The 19,640-nt window shown below is 39.0% G+C and overlaps 1 protein-coding gene across 10 annotated transcripts in view; it reads left to right on the top strand.

Moving 5' to 3' along the window:
- The first annotated feature begins 580 nt into the window (after positions 1-580).
- The window catches only part of grid2 (glutamate receptor, ionotropic, delta 2), a 704,448-nt gene continuing 685,388 nt past the window's right edge, over positions 581-19,640 (top strand). For 4 of the 10 annotated variants that reach the window (XR_002459338.2, XM_005167161.6, XM_073909343.1 and 1 more), the window contains exon 1: positions 15,488-16,139. Coding sequence is in view for 4 of the 10 variants with exons in the window: in XM_005167161.6 (XP_005167218.1) it covers positions 16,052-16,139 (88 nt within the window). In the remaining 6 variants the exon portion in view is untranslated. 10 annotated transcript variants of the gene reach the window in all.

Raw genomic sequence — 19,640 nt, forward strand, 5'->3', positions numbered from 1 at the left:
CCGTCTCCCTATGGTGCCCGGAGCCATGCCCTCTACTCTCACCCTGCCCAGACACGCTGGCATGTTGAGCCATTCTTGGAAGCAAGAAGAGACAGGCTTGCCAGCTTACTTTTCCCACAGGGTGTTGCTTTCTCTCCAACAACTGTGGAATGAAACAAAGCAGTGGGAGACGGGCAGCCCACACAGCTCCTGGGTGGCAAAGGCAGTGCAGTTTCCTTATCCGCTGTTGGTTGGCGAGCAGATTCTCAATCATTATTAGCATCATCTGCTTTGACACTTCTTGTGGCTTGTTGATCAAATGACTCTTTTTCTTCCCTTTTCTCAGTCACCTCCGCTGATTATTCTCTTCCAGTGTAGCTCTGTGCACAAACCCAGCCAAAAACAATTCATGTTAACAGATCATTTTGTTTTCATAAGGATAAAATGGTGATTTTTTTTTTCCAAGAAAACCAAAAACTTTTTTTTTTTTTTACATTTGATATATAATAGTATTTAATACTAAATGTGATTACACTTGATAAAACGTTTTCTCTGGAATGTTTGTCGTTCTATATAGCCTATACACAACAGTCTGAATCTGATTGGCTGAAAGTCTCATCATCCCTGTATTACTCCGCCCACATACAGCGACAAGCAGAGGACACTTCACTGATTGACAAATAGTACTTTTTGAGGCTTTTTTTTAGTCAAGAATGTAGTTGTCTAGATTGCTACTATGTAGTTGCTTTTATAAGGATACTGCTTATTTTTAAGTATTTATAATTTCGGTGCATCGGATTCAGTTCATCGGCCGCCATCAGCCTGTCTGAGCAGACCATTTTACTGTTTATGGAGCAGACCAAAGAAAGTGACGGTTGACGTTCCGCCACAAGATGGCGACAGAGAGCGCACATGCTTAGGGGAGAAGAACAGCATTGTGTAAGCGTAAACTTCAAACTACAGCTGAACAAGTGATTATAAATCAGGTATGTGCAATTCTGAGTCGATCTCTCGTTTTTTAATTTTATAGTGCTGTATTTATACCACAGAAACTGGCAGTGTTGGATTTTGCTCTGGCTTTTTCAGGGTGAATTAACGTTATTGTGAAATCCGGATTGAAACAGAAATATTGGGAAAATCCTGATTGAAGGCATTTCATGCAGTTCAAACTTATAATCTTAAAATGTGAGAAAAAATGACCTGTTTTGTCATCACTTTAGACTTTCTGCTAGAGATTCATTCAAATACCAGCTCTAAAGTGATGTTGGTGAACTGGCAAAGGTTTTTTTTCTGCTGTACTGAAGTCAGCTGCAGATGTGAATGAGTGGCTGAAGAAAGTAGTTAACTTACCTCGTTCAAAAGGGTTTATGAGAGTCTCTGTGTTTGATTTTCTTTTTATATACAATATTATGCGTTGAATTTTTAATTGCAATATTACACTCGAAGCCTTGCAATATAGCTGTATATTGAAATACAGCCACATCACACGGCTACTCGAATACCATATATATTTTTTTTTTGCTGTGGATACTAACTCATAGAAGTGGGCTATCAATATTGGGTGGTATTTTGAAAAAAAAACAATTTCACTTTAATAATATTTTATACAATAACAATAATATTTGCTTGATTTACTGGCTTAATCTTGCTGTTTTTTAAAAATATATATCTGACTATGGCCTTGTTGATGTTAACTGCAAACATGTTTTGTCCTTTATTTTTAAGTTCCATCAAATGTTTCAAAAGCAATTAACAATACAATGTTAATTTATAAAAGAAATGAATCAAATCAGGGCGAAGCTGTGGCGCAGTAGGTAGTGCTGTCGCCTCATAGCAAGAAGGTCGTTGGGTCGCTGGTTCGAACCTTGGCTCAGTTGGCATTTCTGTGTGGAGTTTGCATGTTCTCCCTGCGTTTGCGTGGGTTTCCGCCGGGTGCTCCTGTTTCCCCCACAGTAGACATACGGTACAGGTGAATTGGGTTGGCTAAATTGTCCGTAGTATATGAATGTACGTGTGTGGATGTTTCCCAGAGATGGGTTGCGGCTGGAAGCACATCCGCTGCATAAAAAAAAATAAATAAATGTGCTTGATAAGTTGGCGGTTCATTCCGCTGTGGCGACCACTGACTAATAAAGGGACTAAGCCGACAAGAAAATGAATGAATGAATGAATCAAAATACTGAAAACTCTGATGTGGGAGTGAAAAATAAGGTTTTCCATTAGCAGTGGGACATAAACAGTGTTACTTTTGTACCCACAGGAAATCTTGCCATTTTAAACCCAATTTACTTTTTAACTGAAAAACTCTACAACTGCACACTTAAGGATGTGTTATTGCACTAAATAACCTGTAGAATGATTAAAAAAAAAAAAAAAAAAAGAACCACCACAATCATTTACTTTCAGCACTTAAAAGCAAAAATTCGGACCCAACCGTGGGACATGGTCCCAAAATTAGGTAATATTTGGCAGGTCCATCAAGAGTTGCAGGCTGAATGTGCTGTCTGGAAAGCAAATGTTGCCAGGGCTTTAAAAAAATAAGTTTGTGAATTTTGTTAGACGTTACATTTGTCCCTGCTCTCCCCTACATGTGTTTTATTAATATAAATTACTTTAGTTTTGCAAGAATACTTTTAGTTGTTCAACAGGGACAATAAAGTGGATTAAAGTGGTAATAAAGGTTTCAATTTCTCCATTTCTCTCTACAGTGATTGATGAGCAGCGTTTTTTAATATTTGGCATCATCTGCTTTGGCACCTGGTTGTTGATCAAATGAGATTTTTTATTTTTATTTTTTACTGACTTTCCTCAGTCATCTCTGCTGATCTTTCACTTCTAGTAATTCTTTGCACAAATTCATCCAAAACAAATGCCATTTATGTAAAATATTGAATAGTATTTGGCTGCAGACTTGCACATAGAATCGCAGACATACAGTCTCAGACACATGAACTCAAACTCGTGTCCTGCAGAGATTAGCTCCAATCACTACTAGACACATTTGAATCGGCTAATCAAGCTCATACTACTGTAGGCATACTGGAAACTTTCTGGCAGGTGTGTTGATGCAAGTTGGAGCTACTCTCCAGGACATCAGCCCTCCAGAACTGAGTCAGTTCACCCCTGCAGTAGAGCTAAGGATGTCACTGGAAGGGGTATGATTAGGGGTGGGGTTAGGCATCAAAAGCATTGCATGTTGTCTCAGTTTGCAGGTGCAACCGGTCTGCAGCCAGACCCTTCTCAAATATTCAGGTCAATTTCGACAATCTTGTTTAGAATAAAATAGTAATTTTAGATACCAAAAATAAATAACTGAAAATTATTTTTTTTACATTAAAGAGGGTTATTATTTAGTAAAAATATAAAAACTAGACCATCATACAGTGTTGACCATATTTAATGCATTGATTGTTAGCTGCTGTTTTGTAGTTTATATAGAATTTGACTTTATAAAGGTTCCCCCCTTTTACAAGATGTGAGATAAGTTTAAGTGTCTCCATAATGTGTCTATATGTTTCAGCTCAAAATACCAATCAGATTATTTATTATACCCTCCAGATTATGCCTATTTTGTGTTTAGACAGGGCTCGAAATTAACCGTTTTGCTTGGTAGCACCGTTGCTTCTAATTTAAAAAATTTAGCCAAAATCATCAGCTGAAATTTAATCGCACCCACCAGTTATAAGCACCGTTACTACTAGTTTAATGCAAAAATTTATTGCATTTTGAAATCAAAACTAATCAAAAAGATATATATGCATGCGTAAGGAAAATATGTCTCAACAAAATCCCGTTATCCAAAGAAAATAGATTTTATAACATAACTGAGTGACCAAAAGATACACGGACTGCTCACCGGCCCTGCACGCACTGCTCGGCATGAATTAACCTGTTAACGATATAACTGTGCTGTTCTCACGGGTGGTGTCTGATATTGCACTGATGCTTTTGAAATATACTGTACCTTATTATATGCATATGTCATGTTAATAGCAATACCGGTCTTTTCATGAGTAGCGATATTAGTTTACTCAGTGCAAGCCCAATTGTAATTGGTGTTTGTGGTGTTAAATTTTACATATAGCTGCCACTTGCACGGCAAGACAGCATCTGGTAATTATATGAAGGATTAAACAGAAGCTCTCGTGCAAGATGTGACAAACCGTTACCTGAAAATTACATCCCACAGACTTTTCATAGCGGACTTTAAGCCAATGGAAGTCTTTTATCCACTCTTCGGAAAGTGTAGAAGGTGGATTAATATTCAGCACATGATCTCTACTAAGATGTGTCATTATTTGTAACTTTAGATGCCTGGTTTCTAAAACAAAATCTGTCAGTGTTATTTTCATTCTCATCTTCTGCTAGTAGTAGTAGTTGTAGTAGTGGTAGTAGTAGCTCTCCCTGTCATCCCAAGCCAGAAGGCATTGACTGAGTGATTGACAGCTGATATTAACCAATCCATTTGCGTTCAGTTCTAGAGCAGTGGGCCAATAAGAAAAGCACGAAGGCGGGGCAAGCATTACAGACTTTGCTTTATTTACTGCAGCAAGTTGAAATGAAAACTGTTTCATACCATTCCTAAGCCATGCATTTCGCGTTTCAAGTGCAAAGATGCATTCTGCGTGAATGTCTCAAGAACTGCACTTGTGATGAACATTTTGCAGTAAAAACTGGTCGCACACAACAATTTTATGCACTCGCACAAATGCTCCCAAATATATTTTGAGGTCGCATAGATAAAATTTCGGGCGCATATGCGACCAAAATGGTTGCAATTTCGAGCCCTGTTAGAGCAATGTGTAGCTGTATTTTAGCTGTCAATCAATTTGGTGGGTGGAACTTCTACACATTAAGGTGGACCTCGAAATCAGAGATTGGGATCCTATTGTAGCGTCAGGAAAAATAAAAGAGACTTGAGTGTATGTCACTCCAATATGACAGTGGACATGGGCAAACTCTGTCCTGGAGAGATGGTGTCCTGCAGAGTTTAGCTCCAACCCTAATCAAACAAGCTTTCTAGTGATCTTGAAGATGCTGATTAGCATGTTCAGGTGTGTTTGATTACAGTTAGAGCAAGACCCTACAAGAGACCGGTCCTTCAACACCAAGTTTGTTAATAATCTGGGTTTACTTTTTAATTAAAGTTTATTATATATATATATATATTATTTATATTATTATTATTATTTTTTATTTATTTATTTTTCTTTTGTGGTTGGTGAGCAGCTTTTTCGTCATTATTAAGGTCGAGAACAAACCAAGCTTGTGGTTAAGAGAGAATTCAAAGAAGCCTATTATTTTGTCGCAATTCTTAAATATTTGCAAACAATTAGGATGATCAGATTATTAAACATATTTGCACAAGCGAATCCTTTTGTGGTGAGTGAGACATGTGGAAATAATATTTAAATGCTGCTTTGTTTACTGTTGGTATGTGGGCAGCCCTAGTTCCGTTATCCTTTTTGTAGAATAAGAAGATGGACTACTTCTTCTACCTGTTATTACAGAAAGAAACATCATCTCATGTAGATGCAGATTGTGTGTTCTTGTTTCAGTCTACTGAAAAGTTTAATGTTTCTGCACACAGTTTTTTGCTTCAGTTGGGACCAGACCCAGCCAAAATGAAGCGATAATATAGTCTGTTTTTAGAACTGATTTTTATTTCTCATTGGCTTGTTGTGTCCTGGGCTTTAGCATCATCTGCTATGACGCATCACAAAGCTTGTTAATCAAATGACTCTCTTTCTTTGCTTTCCTCAGTCACCTCTGCTGATCCTTCATTTCCAATAGCTCTGTGCACAAACTCATCCAAAACAAATGGAGGGTGCCGGTAATGACAGATAAATGTGGTTATTATTCCTTTGCTTCCCGGATGAGGCAAAGAGAGCGAAAGTTCTTGTTATCATTAGCTTCTTCCTTGGTGATTTTCATGGGGGTACAGCATGTAATATCGACTTGCTTTGATAGCAAGCTTCTTAAATTGGAAATGACCCAGGGACATAAGGAATAAAAAGACGTGTAGCACCAGCAAGGCCGCCTCTGTTCCGTCATGGGAGGACAGCGGGGACTTGGGGCTCATTTGCTCTTAGCGATTATCAGCAGGTTTTTCCTAGCGAGCGAGAGTCAAATGACTCCTATTCTCTCTATCTGTCTTTGACTCTTGTTTTCCCCCTTTTTGCCCCTATTAATTTGCTTCATGTTTATCAATTTTGCGGTCCAGGGCCTTGTCAGGCTGAGATGCTAAAGTAGTTTCGTATCAGATAATGGCACTGGTGAAGCATATTGAGTGCTGATTTTAATACAACTCTGAAGTTATGAGCGTATTTATGCGTAGAGGTGCATGTTGGGATACATTCGTGAGCTGTTATCCCACCCGTGACGCCACATTCATTTGCATCTTCCATCAGCAACATGCTTCAGCTGTGAATATGCCTTTCTTGGTTTTGCTCACATTAAGAACTCATAAAAACCAGTGCCTGGAGCAACACAAACAGAGTAAGTCGACAGCCTCCATAACACCTGCAAAGCTGCATTACATATTACCCAAACCTGCATAGCTGTGGGCACTGTAGTGTTGTTCCAAGAGATTCAGGTCAATAGATCAATTTAGATTTTGGATAAAATACTGGATAAATACTTAAAATGACTTAGAAATACTAATTTTTTTTTTAAATATTTGTTAAATATGTGTTGGCATTCTAACATAAAAAATGAGTCTTTATTTTTTTTTTACTTGTTGGTGTTTTTTTATTTTTATTTATTGTTTTACACAATTTTAAAATAACATTGTGCATATTTAATGCATTGGTTATTTGTAGTTCGTGCTTTAGTTTGTTGTTACATAATACATACAGAAAATATCTTTCAAAGGTTTGAGATCAGTACATTTACTGACCTTTGACATTTACAAATGTATTCATGGTAAATTTATTTATAGTATTACAAAACACACAAACAAAAAATCAATAAAAGTAGCAGTTTCTGATTTTATACAAATAGTTTTATACAAATAGTATTTTATACAATAGTATATTGTACTATTACATTATTATAGTTGTATGTATCTACATTAAATAAGGTCATTTGATTAACCTGCTAGCAAAGAGATTCTGTTTACCTGTACGTAGGGCCAGACGGAATCTGCGGACATTTGTTGCTATTTCTGATGAGAATTTTGGTTAAAATCTGTGGATTTCTGCGGAATTATTTTGGGAGTGTCATAACTAAAACCTTAATATGTAAAATAAAAAATAATATATTTTTAACTTTTTATTTAATGTTTAAAATGCAAATCCAATTAGATTCACTTTATTTGGGAAACAAAGCAAGTCTCTCATATAATAGATCTACTAAAAGACAGAACATATTACTGCACAAACTGCATTGTTCATAAATCAGATAAGCATTTTCATATTAGTCAATAATATTACTGTAATTAATTTAAAAGCTGAATAAATATAGATTTACACACATTTACTCAAGTAAATAAACAAAAGTAATGATGGGCTAAAAATCTGAGGAAATCTGCTGTATTCTGCACGCACAGATTCCGGGTGGGCCTATACATATAGTGTATTAGTTGTTTGTTTGATGTTGTTATTTTGCTCATTATATTTTCATCAGTGATATTTGTGCCTAACAGGTGCCAAATAGTTGCACTAGTTTCCAGAGAGTCCGCCTGTGCTTTTTGGTTATAGTAATGACCCGTGGGCTCTTGTGTTTACTTATAATCTGCGTCGCTGTGATATTACATAGCAAACGGCATCATGCTGGCACCCACCTGCTCCAATTAAGTCCCCACTGCTAATCATTTTTCCAGAGAAGGTCCCTGAGTCTCTCCTTCTAAACTTGCATCCTCTGGAACTCTCTCCCAACCTGGCAGCAAACAATTTCCGAGAGTTTGGTGAATCCATTCTTCTCTGCCACCCTCTCAGTACCAGAGGCCTTCTGGAAGCGTGGAGTCTCCATGCTCTTTCTTCCCTTTTCAGACCCCTTTCTCTGTCTATCTTGCTTAACTGTCTCACTTCAAACCTCCATGGACATTTTGTCCATGCAAATGGCTCTTATCAACTCTCGAGTACTCAGCATTTCAATCCATCCACCCCCAGACAGTTCACTTCATTTCAACTCACTTTTTTTCCTTCTGTTTTCATGGTCAGTCAGCCAGAAAACCAATTATTCAGCCTCCCTTTATCACCTGAATGAAAGGGAGAGGGGTTAAGGCCTGCAGTGATACTATAGTCTCACTCCAGCAACCCTAGAGTCCTTTTTTTGGTAGCTCCGCATCAGACCTCACCTCATGCAACGCTCTGTATTGGTTACTGCATTTATCTTGTTGAAGAGCAAATAAATGATCAAAGCATTTGCTTCTTTATCCCTCAAAAATGCAGCAATATTGGGATACGCACAAGTGTGACCCAATTTCTCCAAATACTCTGTCACCCTGCCGAAGGGGAGGGTGAGGCGGTTTGACTGTGAGAGACACAGCGGCAAGACACAATTCACCAACAAATTTGGAGAAAACAGCTCAGCGAAAATGCTTGAGATCCTGGGGGGATTGATGGATTTATACACTCAGAGGCGGAATAGTCAATTATTCTCACGGGTGAAATGGAAATTGGACGTTGCGACTTTCCCTCCTGCATCTTCTGCATGAAACAAATAGCCATCTTTTGCTTGTTGCTAGTTTGATAGTGTAGCTCCTTTTGGGTTTTAAGAGCCTCGCCAGTCTTATTATCAGGCTTCCACAACAGACGTGCGAGATTGGTCCTTGCGAGCTAGGCTCAGAATCAACCAGGGTCAACCACGTGCAAGGTGCTACATTAATCATACGACACAAAAGGGCAGTGCCAAGGAGGTGGATTGCTTCTGTTGGCCCCCTTTGGCCCACCGGTTGGCAAACCCCATGGGGGAGTCGAGTCAGTCACAAAGGGGGGTGCTTTGCCCTAGCTCAGCACTTAACACACTTCTTGGTGCCCTTGAAAAATGCAAGCCAACTTTGTGACAGGAAAGATTTTGTTTAATATATGGCGGGAAGGGTAAATACCAGAGCTTAGATTGATCTTGCGCTTGAGGAGACTGAACCACTGCAGTTGTTTCCAGTGTTAGAGGCCATAACTTATCATTGCCCTGCGCAGATGATTATTTCTTTTTGACCCGGGGATGTGTGCTTGCCTGTGTGGGGTGGGGGAAGAATAGACAAGACACCAGAGCAGGCATAGCACTGTGTGATTGGGGTCTTTCTCTGAGGACAGAGAGTGATTGATCTAAAGAGTGTCTGAGTCCTGTTGCGGCAACTGTAAATAACCTGAAACTCATCTTTATTCAGACCTCTCCACCTACGTATTGACCAGAGCGTTGCACAAAACCAAGCACTGAACACCGTCCCTGTATGGGTAAGTAGTCTCCCAGTACAGCGGAGGCCTGTCAATATTTCAGTAATGACATTATCATCTAAAAAAATGTGACCTCTTCTCCCTTGGGGCAAGTCAATTACCAGGAAGTCATATCTCTTTGGAAGGCGTGCTTTTATGTTTAGAGCAATCAGATTTTTTTTCTTCAAATAAGCAAATCAAAGCATTGCATCCTGAAAGTCTCATTACTGTTCTTTTCCCCAGCAAATCTTCACTTACTTCAAAGCCTTCTTTTATAGAAGTGAAATGTCAGGCAGCTCACATAAAAAGGGAGCCCTCTGCTGTTTTCCAACAGGTACTGCAAGATTTTTTTTTTCCTTGCACAATAGCTGTCCAGTTCTCGGTTATTGCTTTAAAATCGAAAAAATGATTCAGCAGAAGCAGGTCTCGAGAAAAGCATTGACTTTGAACACTCTCTAACTGACTTCCTAGAATTCAGCACCATCGTAAAGAGAACAGCTCCCTGAGTTGTGTGCATCAGATCAGCACTCTCTTTCAGCAGCCCTCCCTTCATCCAGAGTACAGCTCCCTTACCGCTGAGCGTGAATAGGCTCTTATTTATAGAGCACAGCTACTTTATGATGTCTTTTGAAACACTTGTCATCGTTGTCCAGCAAAGACCAGTCTTCTGGCTTGCAGGTTTTGTCAATGGCATCACATTTTCTGGAGGGAGCGGATAGCTAAAAATTGATCCACTAACTTTTATGCCCTGGCAGCAAATTACACTTAACAGCCACAAATCACAAAGCTATTTCGTTCCATTTATGAGCAGTTAATTCTATTTAGTAATGGAAGCGAATTTCGGCCAAGTGTGCGGAAAAAAAAAAGTTGCAATTGTGTGTGTTATTTCTTAGCTTTTATTTGAGCCAGTGATCAGCTATTAGGCGTCCCGACGGCTTGCAGAGTTTCGCTCACAGGTGTTGCTATAAATAATGCATGGACTGTAACATATAGAAGTTGAAGTGCTGTCTCTTCGGTGGCTTGTGAAGCTGATTTTTATGCAGTCTATCAAACTTGAAGGTCTCAACTTAATGTTACAATAATCTGTTTCTAAATTAGTATTCCTAGAGTGCGCCAGCCAGCCCTGTCTGGGTTTCAGTTCAAATATTAAAGTCTGTTGCACTTATTGTGAATGGCAAAGTAAATCTACTGACTTGATTTGTGGCAGTGGCTTTACATTTGAAAGCAACTATCAGATTTAATAATTTCAGAAATTTCCCACCTTTCTCGTTTGGCTCTATTTTGCAAGATCCTCTGAGGATTGAGATATTTCAGACTTAAAATGTGTTTTATTATTAATGAAACTTTGGAAACTTTGGGTCTCCTCTCTTACGCACGAGTCTAAAAATGAATTCTCTCATGCCGGGAGACCTATAAATATTTTGGTGAGGATATCAGGACAGCTGCCGTTGCCAAAACAAGCTCTACAACATCTTCTAAAGCGCCCCATATTTGACTCTCAACCCCAACTTTGCTCAGTCAAACTCGGGCCGTGACATTGTGCACAGAAAACCTCATGCCCATTGTTTGCTTTCTAATACATAATTCATTTTGAGAAAGCACTGTCTTGGTGAGCTGTGAATGTCTCCGTGAGCAGCGTTTTGAGAAATGAGGCCAGGTGGAAAGTCTAAAGAATTGTAATTGGTTGCACAAAACCCCCCAAACATTTTGCACTAAATGAAGTAAAATTTAACAGAATGCTGCATCTGTTTGACAATGTAGTACTTTACATGACCATTTTCATTCCTGTGCAGTTTACGTGGCATCCATTAAGTGGCTTATCAATATTTATACATGTCTTAAGCTAAAAGAAGAGAGGACAGGGAGTCAAGGGTGAATCGAAACCCATCAAGAAGCATCCCGCGTGGCTTTACATGCATCTCTAATGGAAAGCTTCGGCGCCTTAGTGTGAATTAAGTAAATGGCATATCAAGTAGCTGACTACTTGTATCTGTTGTGCAGTTTTTGGACTGAAACCTTGCTATTGTTGACCTCTGTACTCTTCTACTCGGATACATTGACATTCTGCTCCTCCCCTTTTGTCACATGCCTGATCCAATCTCCGTGTTTAATGAGCCATTGCTCTCGCTCTCCGGATTTGATCTAAGTCTACAGACGACTGCTATCTCCCATAATCCTTTGGGTTCCCAGGGTCACACCAAAACCAACAGTGTCATTGAAAGGATTAACAGGTCGTTGGAGTCAAACTACAAAAGTGTGCCGTTTTATAGATCACCATAAGTTGCGACAGAATGACAAGTGTCTTGATGAAACAGTGTTGACTTTGTATTAGCCAGCATTGTTTGTCAAGTCTCAGCAAGTCTGGCGGATCTTTACTTTGTCTTCAGGGCTGCAAGCTGATAGAAGTTTCTTTGAGGTAGAACAGTCGGCATGTCACCTGAAGGTCACGGATAAATAAACAAGAGGATTTAATGTGGCAAGCGCTAGTACAAATTGAACTCTGAACTACTTTGTTTTATCTTGCGAAGTGGTGACGGCCCATGACACAATGCTATTAAGCAGACACAAATTATCCCAACGGAGCAGGGAACGTTTGATGGATATGGAGGGTAGTCTTTATACTTCTGTGCTCAATGAGCAGTGCAAATACAGTTTGTGACTGTCATCAGGGGCGATTGTAGGTTTTCAGCCTTTGGGGGTGCTCAACCCTATACACAAATATGAGCTATTACCACTGAGAGAAAAGTTTCTAGCTTTAAAAGTTGGTTGTTATAAGTTAGACTCATTTTTGTTTGTAAATGTAACATTTAAGATGTGATTACTGGTAATGTAGGGTTTCCTAGTAAATAGGATTTAGTTATACTTTATCCATTAAAAAAAAAAAATCGCATCAGGCTAAGCAAAGTGCAGTACTCCAACAAAGTAATGACTTAGGATGACTGTTTACAATCTGCTCATAAAAGTGTTTGTATGCAATTTTATGCAACATTGACTGATAGCCATGATATATTCGCAATATCAGAACTCGTACAGCCTCCTCACCCTTCTGTATTACTCCACCCTCAGAGTGAAAACAGATCAATAAACTCACTCTAGTTTGACAAATAATGTACTTTTGAGGCTTTTTAAAGCAAGAATGTAGTCTTTTATATTGCATCTAAGAAATTTATTTATAAGGATTGTACCTATTTTAAGTATTTTTAGCTTCTGAGATACAGCATGTCGACATCCATCAGCCTGTCACTGAGCAGAGCAAAGATGGTTGACTTTGCACTTCCACAAGATGGCGTCAGAGACTGCATAATAAGCCCTTAGAGGAGAAGAGACTGGCTTATTTTCAAACTACAGCTGATCTAAACATAACATTGGTGAGTGTCATTCTAAGTCGATCTCTCTATTTTTGCAATGCTGTATATTTATATATGTTTTTATCATAGTAATTGTAGATGGGACTCTCATATCTGGAATATATGTATTTTGTGTTGGCCACTCTTTGTATAACCCCAAGTTACTGTACTTTTTGGTTTGCTATCTGTTTGTTTTAATGAATAACCTGTTTTTCTTACTGCAGACTAGTTCAGTAAAAAAGAGAAAGAAGAAATGCCTGCATGTGTGTAGCAGCCTGATCTCACGATAAAACGTAAGTATTTTACGTTTTGCCAGTTTAGTGGCTAATTCGTACGAGTTCAGTCGTACGAAATGGTACGATTTTAAAAAGGAGGCGTGGCACCTGACCCCACCCCTAACCCCGACCGTCATTGGGGGATAAGCAAATCGTACTAAATTGTACGAATTAGATCGTACGAATTCATACGAATTAGCCACTAAATGAAAAAGTTACGAATTGCCGTGAGATTGTGTTGGTTTTTCCTTATCGCAAACACAACAGTAATCTGGTAGTGATTATGTTGCTTTAGCTATTTCGATTAATTATTGTGGTATCGCGATTTCAACAGAGAAATACTGGGAGATATCTCTGTAGACTGATGGGATTTCATGTCGTTCAGCCTTATAATCTTAAAATGTCAGCAAAATCACCTGCTTTCCATTACTTTAGACATTACACTAGAGAATCATTCACATGCTAAGTTCTAAAGTAATGTTGGTGAAAATGGTTTCAGCTGTTTTGAAGTCATCTGCAGATGTGAAAGTATGGCATAGTTCCTTATACAAAAGGATTTTGAGACTCCATGTTTTTCTTTTTTTGTGTACACTATTATGCCATCGAACTGTTGTGTAAACGCAATATCACACTCGTAGCAGTGTGATATGCCTATAAAAGGCCATGTGTGATATTGCTCATTCATCAGATGACACATACTTATTTTGTGAGTGTGTTAGCCATCATGTGTGCTTAGCAAAAGATTAACTCTAGAGAGATGGTTCTTTTTAATGTAATAAATCGGCATCAGCAAGTGAATCATTTCAAAGCTTTTGGCAATGGCAAATGGCATAAGTGAAAAAAGGTCCTTTTCCATGCTGACACTTTTACTGTGTTTCAGAAAATGACCTCTGTTAACACTATTCAACCAAAAACATATGATGTGACCACTCACACTCATTGGGTGAGTGCATATTTGTCTGACTTCTGTACTTGTTGTCTAATGCTTGTGTAATATGCGAGGAGCTTGACAAATCAGAAAATGAAACACAGCAGTACAGAATAGTTGTTACAATACAATGTTCTTTGATTAGAAGTAAAAATAAGTTAGGGGATGCCTTTAACACACTAATAGCAATCACCCAGATGTTGTCCACATCGCTCACAGCTCACTTGTACTTCAAATGCGCACAAAAAACAAAACAAATGACTGTAGTGAAAGAACAGCACTAAAATAAATGAACATTTCAGTTTTACTAGTGTGAAAATTTGATTATTTGACAATACTGAATATATGTCTGGCTGTGTGAGATTTTAGGTTTTGTTATTATCTTTTCTTTTTTTTTGCATGACACGTTGACGTTATGGCGCAGAAAACTTTCAGCTTCATCCTGAACTATGTATGCATTTGTTTCATGTTGTCACAAAATGGAAGAAAAACTCTATGGAGCACATACAGTAAATGTCACATTCTTTTTCTTTCTCCTGTCAACTTCAGTCTACAAATGAGTCTACTTTCATAAACAATACAGCAGGAGTTGGGGAAGGTCTTTCTTTTTAACCTTCCTCATAAGCTGTTCACCCATTTCGATAAAAAAACTTCCAACTATGATTTTGTGACTTAAAAAATGATATCCATGCAACCATAAACCAACAGACTAACATACACTAAGTCAAGTGGAAATAAGTAATTTATTGTAGTTTTTTGTTTTGTTTTGCTTTGTTTTTAATATTATACTGAATTCATAAAACAAGAACAAAACGTTTTAAAAACATGTGCTATAAGTGAATTGGATAAACTAAATAGACCGTAGTGTATGTGTGTGAATTAGTGTATATGGATGTTTCCCAGTACTGGGTTGCAGCTGGAAGGGCATCTTCTGTGTGAGACATACTGGATAAGTTGGTGGTTCATTCAGCAGTGGTGACCCCTGATGAATAAGCCAAAGGAAAATGAATGAATGGAGGGAGACTAACTAAAGTAGTCAAAATTTTAGGTGAATCGAAAAGACTTATCAAAATTGTCCTAAAACAAGAATAGGTGTACAATAGTTACAGGACAACTTTGATGAAAGGTTGTGATGCAATTGAAATGTTGACTGTATATACAAACTACACATTTCGTTTAGGGAGCCATTTGTGTTCTATTATTTATTTATTTATTGTTGCATAATCATATTTTTTAAGGGGGGGGGGGTGGGGCTTACAGATTACACCGTTTTTTTTAGGAGCACTGATGAAATTGAGGTCTGGAAATCTGATCAAAACGAATATTGCAACAGAATCATTGCATGTCCTCCTTAATATATTGTAATCTTCCAGCAACAACCAAACATTCAGTAACGAACCTAAAACAGGTTGTTTTATGTGCAGACTAAATAACTGGCAGTTGCTGGACAAGGGAGGAGCCACAGCCTCACAGATGAGTCTTCTCCATTATCATAAACTACCTCCGCCCACCCCACTGTGGATCTCTCTCTCTTTCGCTATCTCTCCCTCTCTCTCTCTCCTCGTCTCTCTTTCCTCTGTTAATTCAGTTCTGGACAGCGCCGGGTACTGATGCTGCTGCCCGTGTAGTCGCATCTATCCTGGGGGCCTCCTCCCACTCATCCCAGCTCGAGAATCCGCATGTAGAGTCGTTCGGTGTCTGTCGCAGAAAAAAAGTCTCCGCAGTACTGCATCGGAATAAGGGCTCAGTGCACAAATCTTCTTCAACTGTATTCGTGGCTGTGAGTGTGGCGCTTTTCTGCATCAGCGCAAAGGAAGTTCTGTTCAGTCGTGCGGTGGGTGATGCTGTGAGATGCGTCGTGTTTAGCGCACGGAACCCCGATTTATTTGCCCAGACGGGAGAATAGAAGAAGCCAACAGTGCATGTGGGCACGTTTTAACTTTGATTCGGATTTTTTTCAGGATGTTTTGACGGGTGCTCTCCTAACGGGTTGACTGAAGATTTCGCCTTCAAGAGAAGCCCATTCGAGGCAAAAAAAAAGCAGTTTCAAAGGAGGACAAGCAGCCTCTCCGCACGGGATTTAAACCTACTGTCTCTTCGGCATCTTTTTCAATCGAGAGAGGATAGCTATTAACAGAAGGAGACATGAAAGTTTTTCCGGCAGTATTGTTTCTGATCACATTTTGGAGTCTGGAGTGGGAACCTGTTCTTCCCGATTCAATCATTCACATCGGTAAGTTCAGATGTCTGAAACACCATCAATGACTGTAATGCACTTTATGCAATCGCTGAGATTCTGAGGTCCATTTATAGCGCCCAAAGCTTCGTGTTGAATACGGTTGTGGCTGTAATATCAGGTTGGAGAGACGTACATCTCCATCTGCCCTCATCAATGCGTCCATTATGTAGTCTAGGTGGTGGAGAACAGGTGGTTTGACTAGAAGTGATTTCTCGTGACGCCGCATATATGCACCCCACGTTATGACATCTTTCAGAAAACGCCAACTTGGATTTCCAAAGATCAAGAGTGTTTGGCAATACTCTTTGTAAAAGGATTGAGCGAGCGCGCACGTGCGCGTGCATGCTTTTGCGATGGGTACGAGGATTGGCGCTGCGCGTGAGATCGGAGAAGGTCCAAGACAGGTCTTAAATCAGAGCCGTAAAAGAGAGGGTTCCTCCGAGGGGCCGCGGTGTGGAGGTGCTGGGGGTTTGGCATGAGAGAATTTGGCGTGGGATCATGCCCGTGTTTAATTTAATTAAGGCTTGATGCACTAACCAAATAAATATTGTAGCAAATGTGTTTCTGGCTAGACGTGGTGCATGCCTCAAAGTTTGTTAAATAAGTCACAGGCTATGCATAAAATTAATAAAACATCAGCAAAAATATCAATGTTTGTGAGTAGAAATGGCGATGTGGGTTAAAACGACAATATAAGTTTGAGTGTATTTCGGGAAGTTAATTGCATAATTTTGGGGGGATTTTACTTGGTAAACATTTCATACAATCAAATTAAAAATAAAATCAAGTAAAACGTTTGAATAGTTTATTAATACACCTAAAGTTATGTGGTAGTGTGTTTGTGTGTGTTCTGTTTTTATGATTGGCCAAATTTGCTGGAGAGGCCAGTTGTTATGCAGTCATGTGACTTCCACTGACCCACCTGTGACCACTGAGCTCAAATATACTGCTATATTGAACGTATTAACTAATGTAAAGGCCTACTAAAAGTCACTTTGTAATGGATGAAACATATTATTATATTTCAGTAGTAGCCTATTTACAATATCTCTCAGAGCTATTATTCCGGTTTAGTAGCCTATATTGTTAGTATTTTTTTATTGTTTGTATATTTTTACAGTGGAGTACAAAAAAGCAGGTCATCGTTGCACTTTATAATAATTTGTGATGAAATCTTGTTATTTTTAGTGCATAAGCAATCTACCATATAGCAAACAGGTGGTGTACAAGACGTTCATGATATTTCTCAATCTGGAATTGCTTTTCGACACACAGGACTCTTGGCACAGCGGTCTACCTTAATATGAAACAATAAATAAGATGAAATGCCTACAGATAATCAATGAACATTTACGCCTTCTCTTTAACACCGCACAATTGCTGTCGCGTGTTTCATGTGCACTGAGGGCATCTGAGACAGTTTTGCCTGTCATTAGTAATCCCCTCCTAATCTTTTCTCTGCAGTAGCTCTGTGAAAACGTGACGTCATTTGAATGCTAAAACGACATGGTTTCTTTGTCGGCGAGGCGCCTGATGAAGGCATTTTATCACACGCGCTTTACTTGATTGCCGAGCAGCCCCTAATGATGTGCGCACCAAGAGAAGTATCTCGAGCGCCGTGTGTTGCATCGCAATACTGCAGCTCCTTTAGGAGCCCATTGAGAAAGTCACAGTGATTTATGTGTGTGGAAAGCCCAGACTGTCCGGCAGTGCGCGGGTGCACCTCCAAATGCGCCTTTAGCACCGACCAAGAAGTGCCAAGAGACGGCGCAGGCCTGCTTTGAACTTGGCTCCAAACTAGAGATTGATGATTAGGTAATTATCTCAACACTAGTACAAACGTTTGGCTTTCAGGGGCCACTAGTCCTTGAGGAATTTTGATCACGTTTCCTTTGTCGCCGCCTAGTGGTCACAGTGCTTTTCCTAAACTTGAACTCCACTGTAGGGTCTCAAACTTTTCTCAGCTTAAGGTGTCTTGTCTGACTCGGAAACCTATTGCTGTAAACAGTTAAAATCAGTGCTGTTTTAGTTTTGTCTAGTTAATCTACCCACATATTGTTTTCTTCATAATATTTTTTTGTCTGTACGCATTTCAATTATAGCAATTTTGGTGCATTCTCTTGTTAATGTGTATTTTATTTAGTATTAAATGATTAAAAATGTGTGTATACATATTAATGAATAGCTAAAAATAAAACACAACTAAGCTGTCAAAACAGATTATCATAATGCATGCAACATCTAATTAACGTTTTTTTCATTTATTCATTTTCTTTTGGCTTAGTCAGGGCCCCCACAGCAGAATGAACCACTAACTTATGTAGCATATGTTTTACACAGTGGGTGCCCTTCCAGCAGGCAGCCCAGTACTGGGAAACATCCATTGACACTCATACACCAAAGTGAATTTAGCCGGGACTCGAACCAGCAGCCTTCTTGTTGTGAGGAACAGTTCTAACCACTGAGCCACTGTCATCTTAATTAATGTATTTACACTTAGATGATTAATTGTATTTTATTTTTGGTTTTACAGTGAAATACACACTTTAATCATTTGAGTGACGTTGTGAACCATTTCTTTTAGTGCATAAGCAAACAGGTGGTCTACAAACAAAACATTTCCTCTCAATCTAGAATTGCTTTTTGCCACTTTTCACACCGTGTTCTACCTTGTTCTGAATCAATATATAGGCTTAAAAGCATGGAGAAAATGAATAAACAATATCTAAACTATTAGCATGAAATAAGTTTGTTGCATGTTTGTTTAACTTGCTACATTTCAGTTATCAAAAATGAGTTAGCTTTTGTTTATCTATTAAACATTGTAAAATGATGAATTATATATATTATGTATCAAAGAGAAGGCTACTTTCACATCAAACAATAATCGTCCGACCCCCTGCTGCAGCAGCTGTGGACCCCCTGTTGTAAGACCCTGTTCTTGGTTGCTTTTTCAAGGATATTCACACTCTTCAGTGTTTCTGCCGTGCCTTTAAAGATACGCCATGTAATATTAATTCCTTTATTCCCCAGATGCTTATTTTCGGCTGTCTAATTGGTTGGGAGCACAGTATAAATCTTGCAGCACCTGTTTCAGTGGAACCAAGTCTCCTCTCCGCTGTTCACAATAATCGTTGAGCATGGACTAGATTTCGTCTGCGACAGTTTTAATGGTGTGGATCGCCCTCATTCTCAGGAAGATTTGACATATTGAGAGCACGTCTGGGGCTCTTAGGGGATATCACAAATACTCTCCACTGACAGAGTGTGTGTTTTCAGTCTGGCTGAAGCTTCCTTGTAATGTAGGTTGCGTGTTTGACATTTATTACGCAACTGAGAAGAATAGATGGAGAGAGGGGGAGAACGATATCAAAGCTGGAGGGGAATCAAATCGTTATCCCTTTTCTCTCCCCAGTCATGGGTAGTTACGTGTTAAACTCTAAAGCCAGAGGAAATTGTGGGATATAATCCTGAGCATTGCATTGTAGGTGGGAC

Source organism: Danio rerio, chromosome 8 (assembly GCF_049306965.1).
Source record: "Danio rerio strain Tuebingen ecotype United States chromosome 8, GRCz12tu, whole genome shotgun sequence".
Taxonomy (NCBI): Eukaryota; Metazoa; Chordata; class Actinopteri; order Cypriniformes; family Danionidae; genus Danio; species Danio rerio.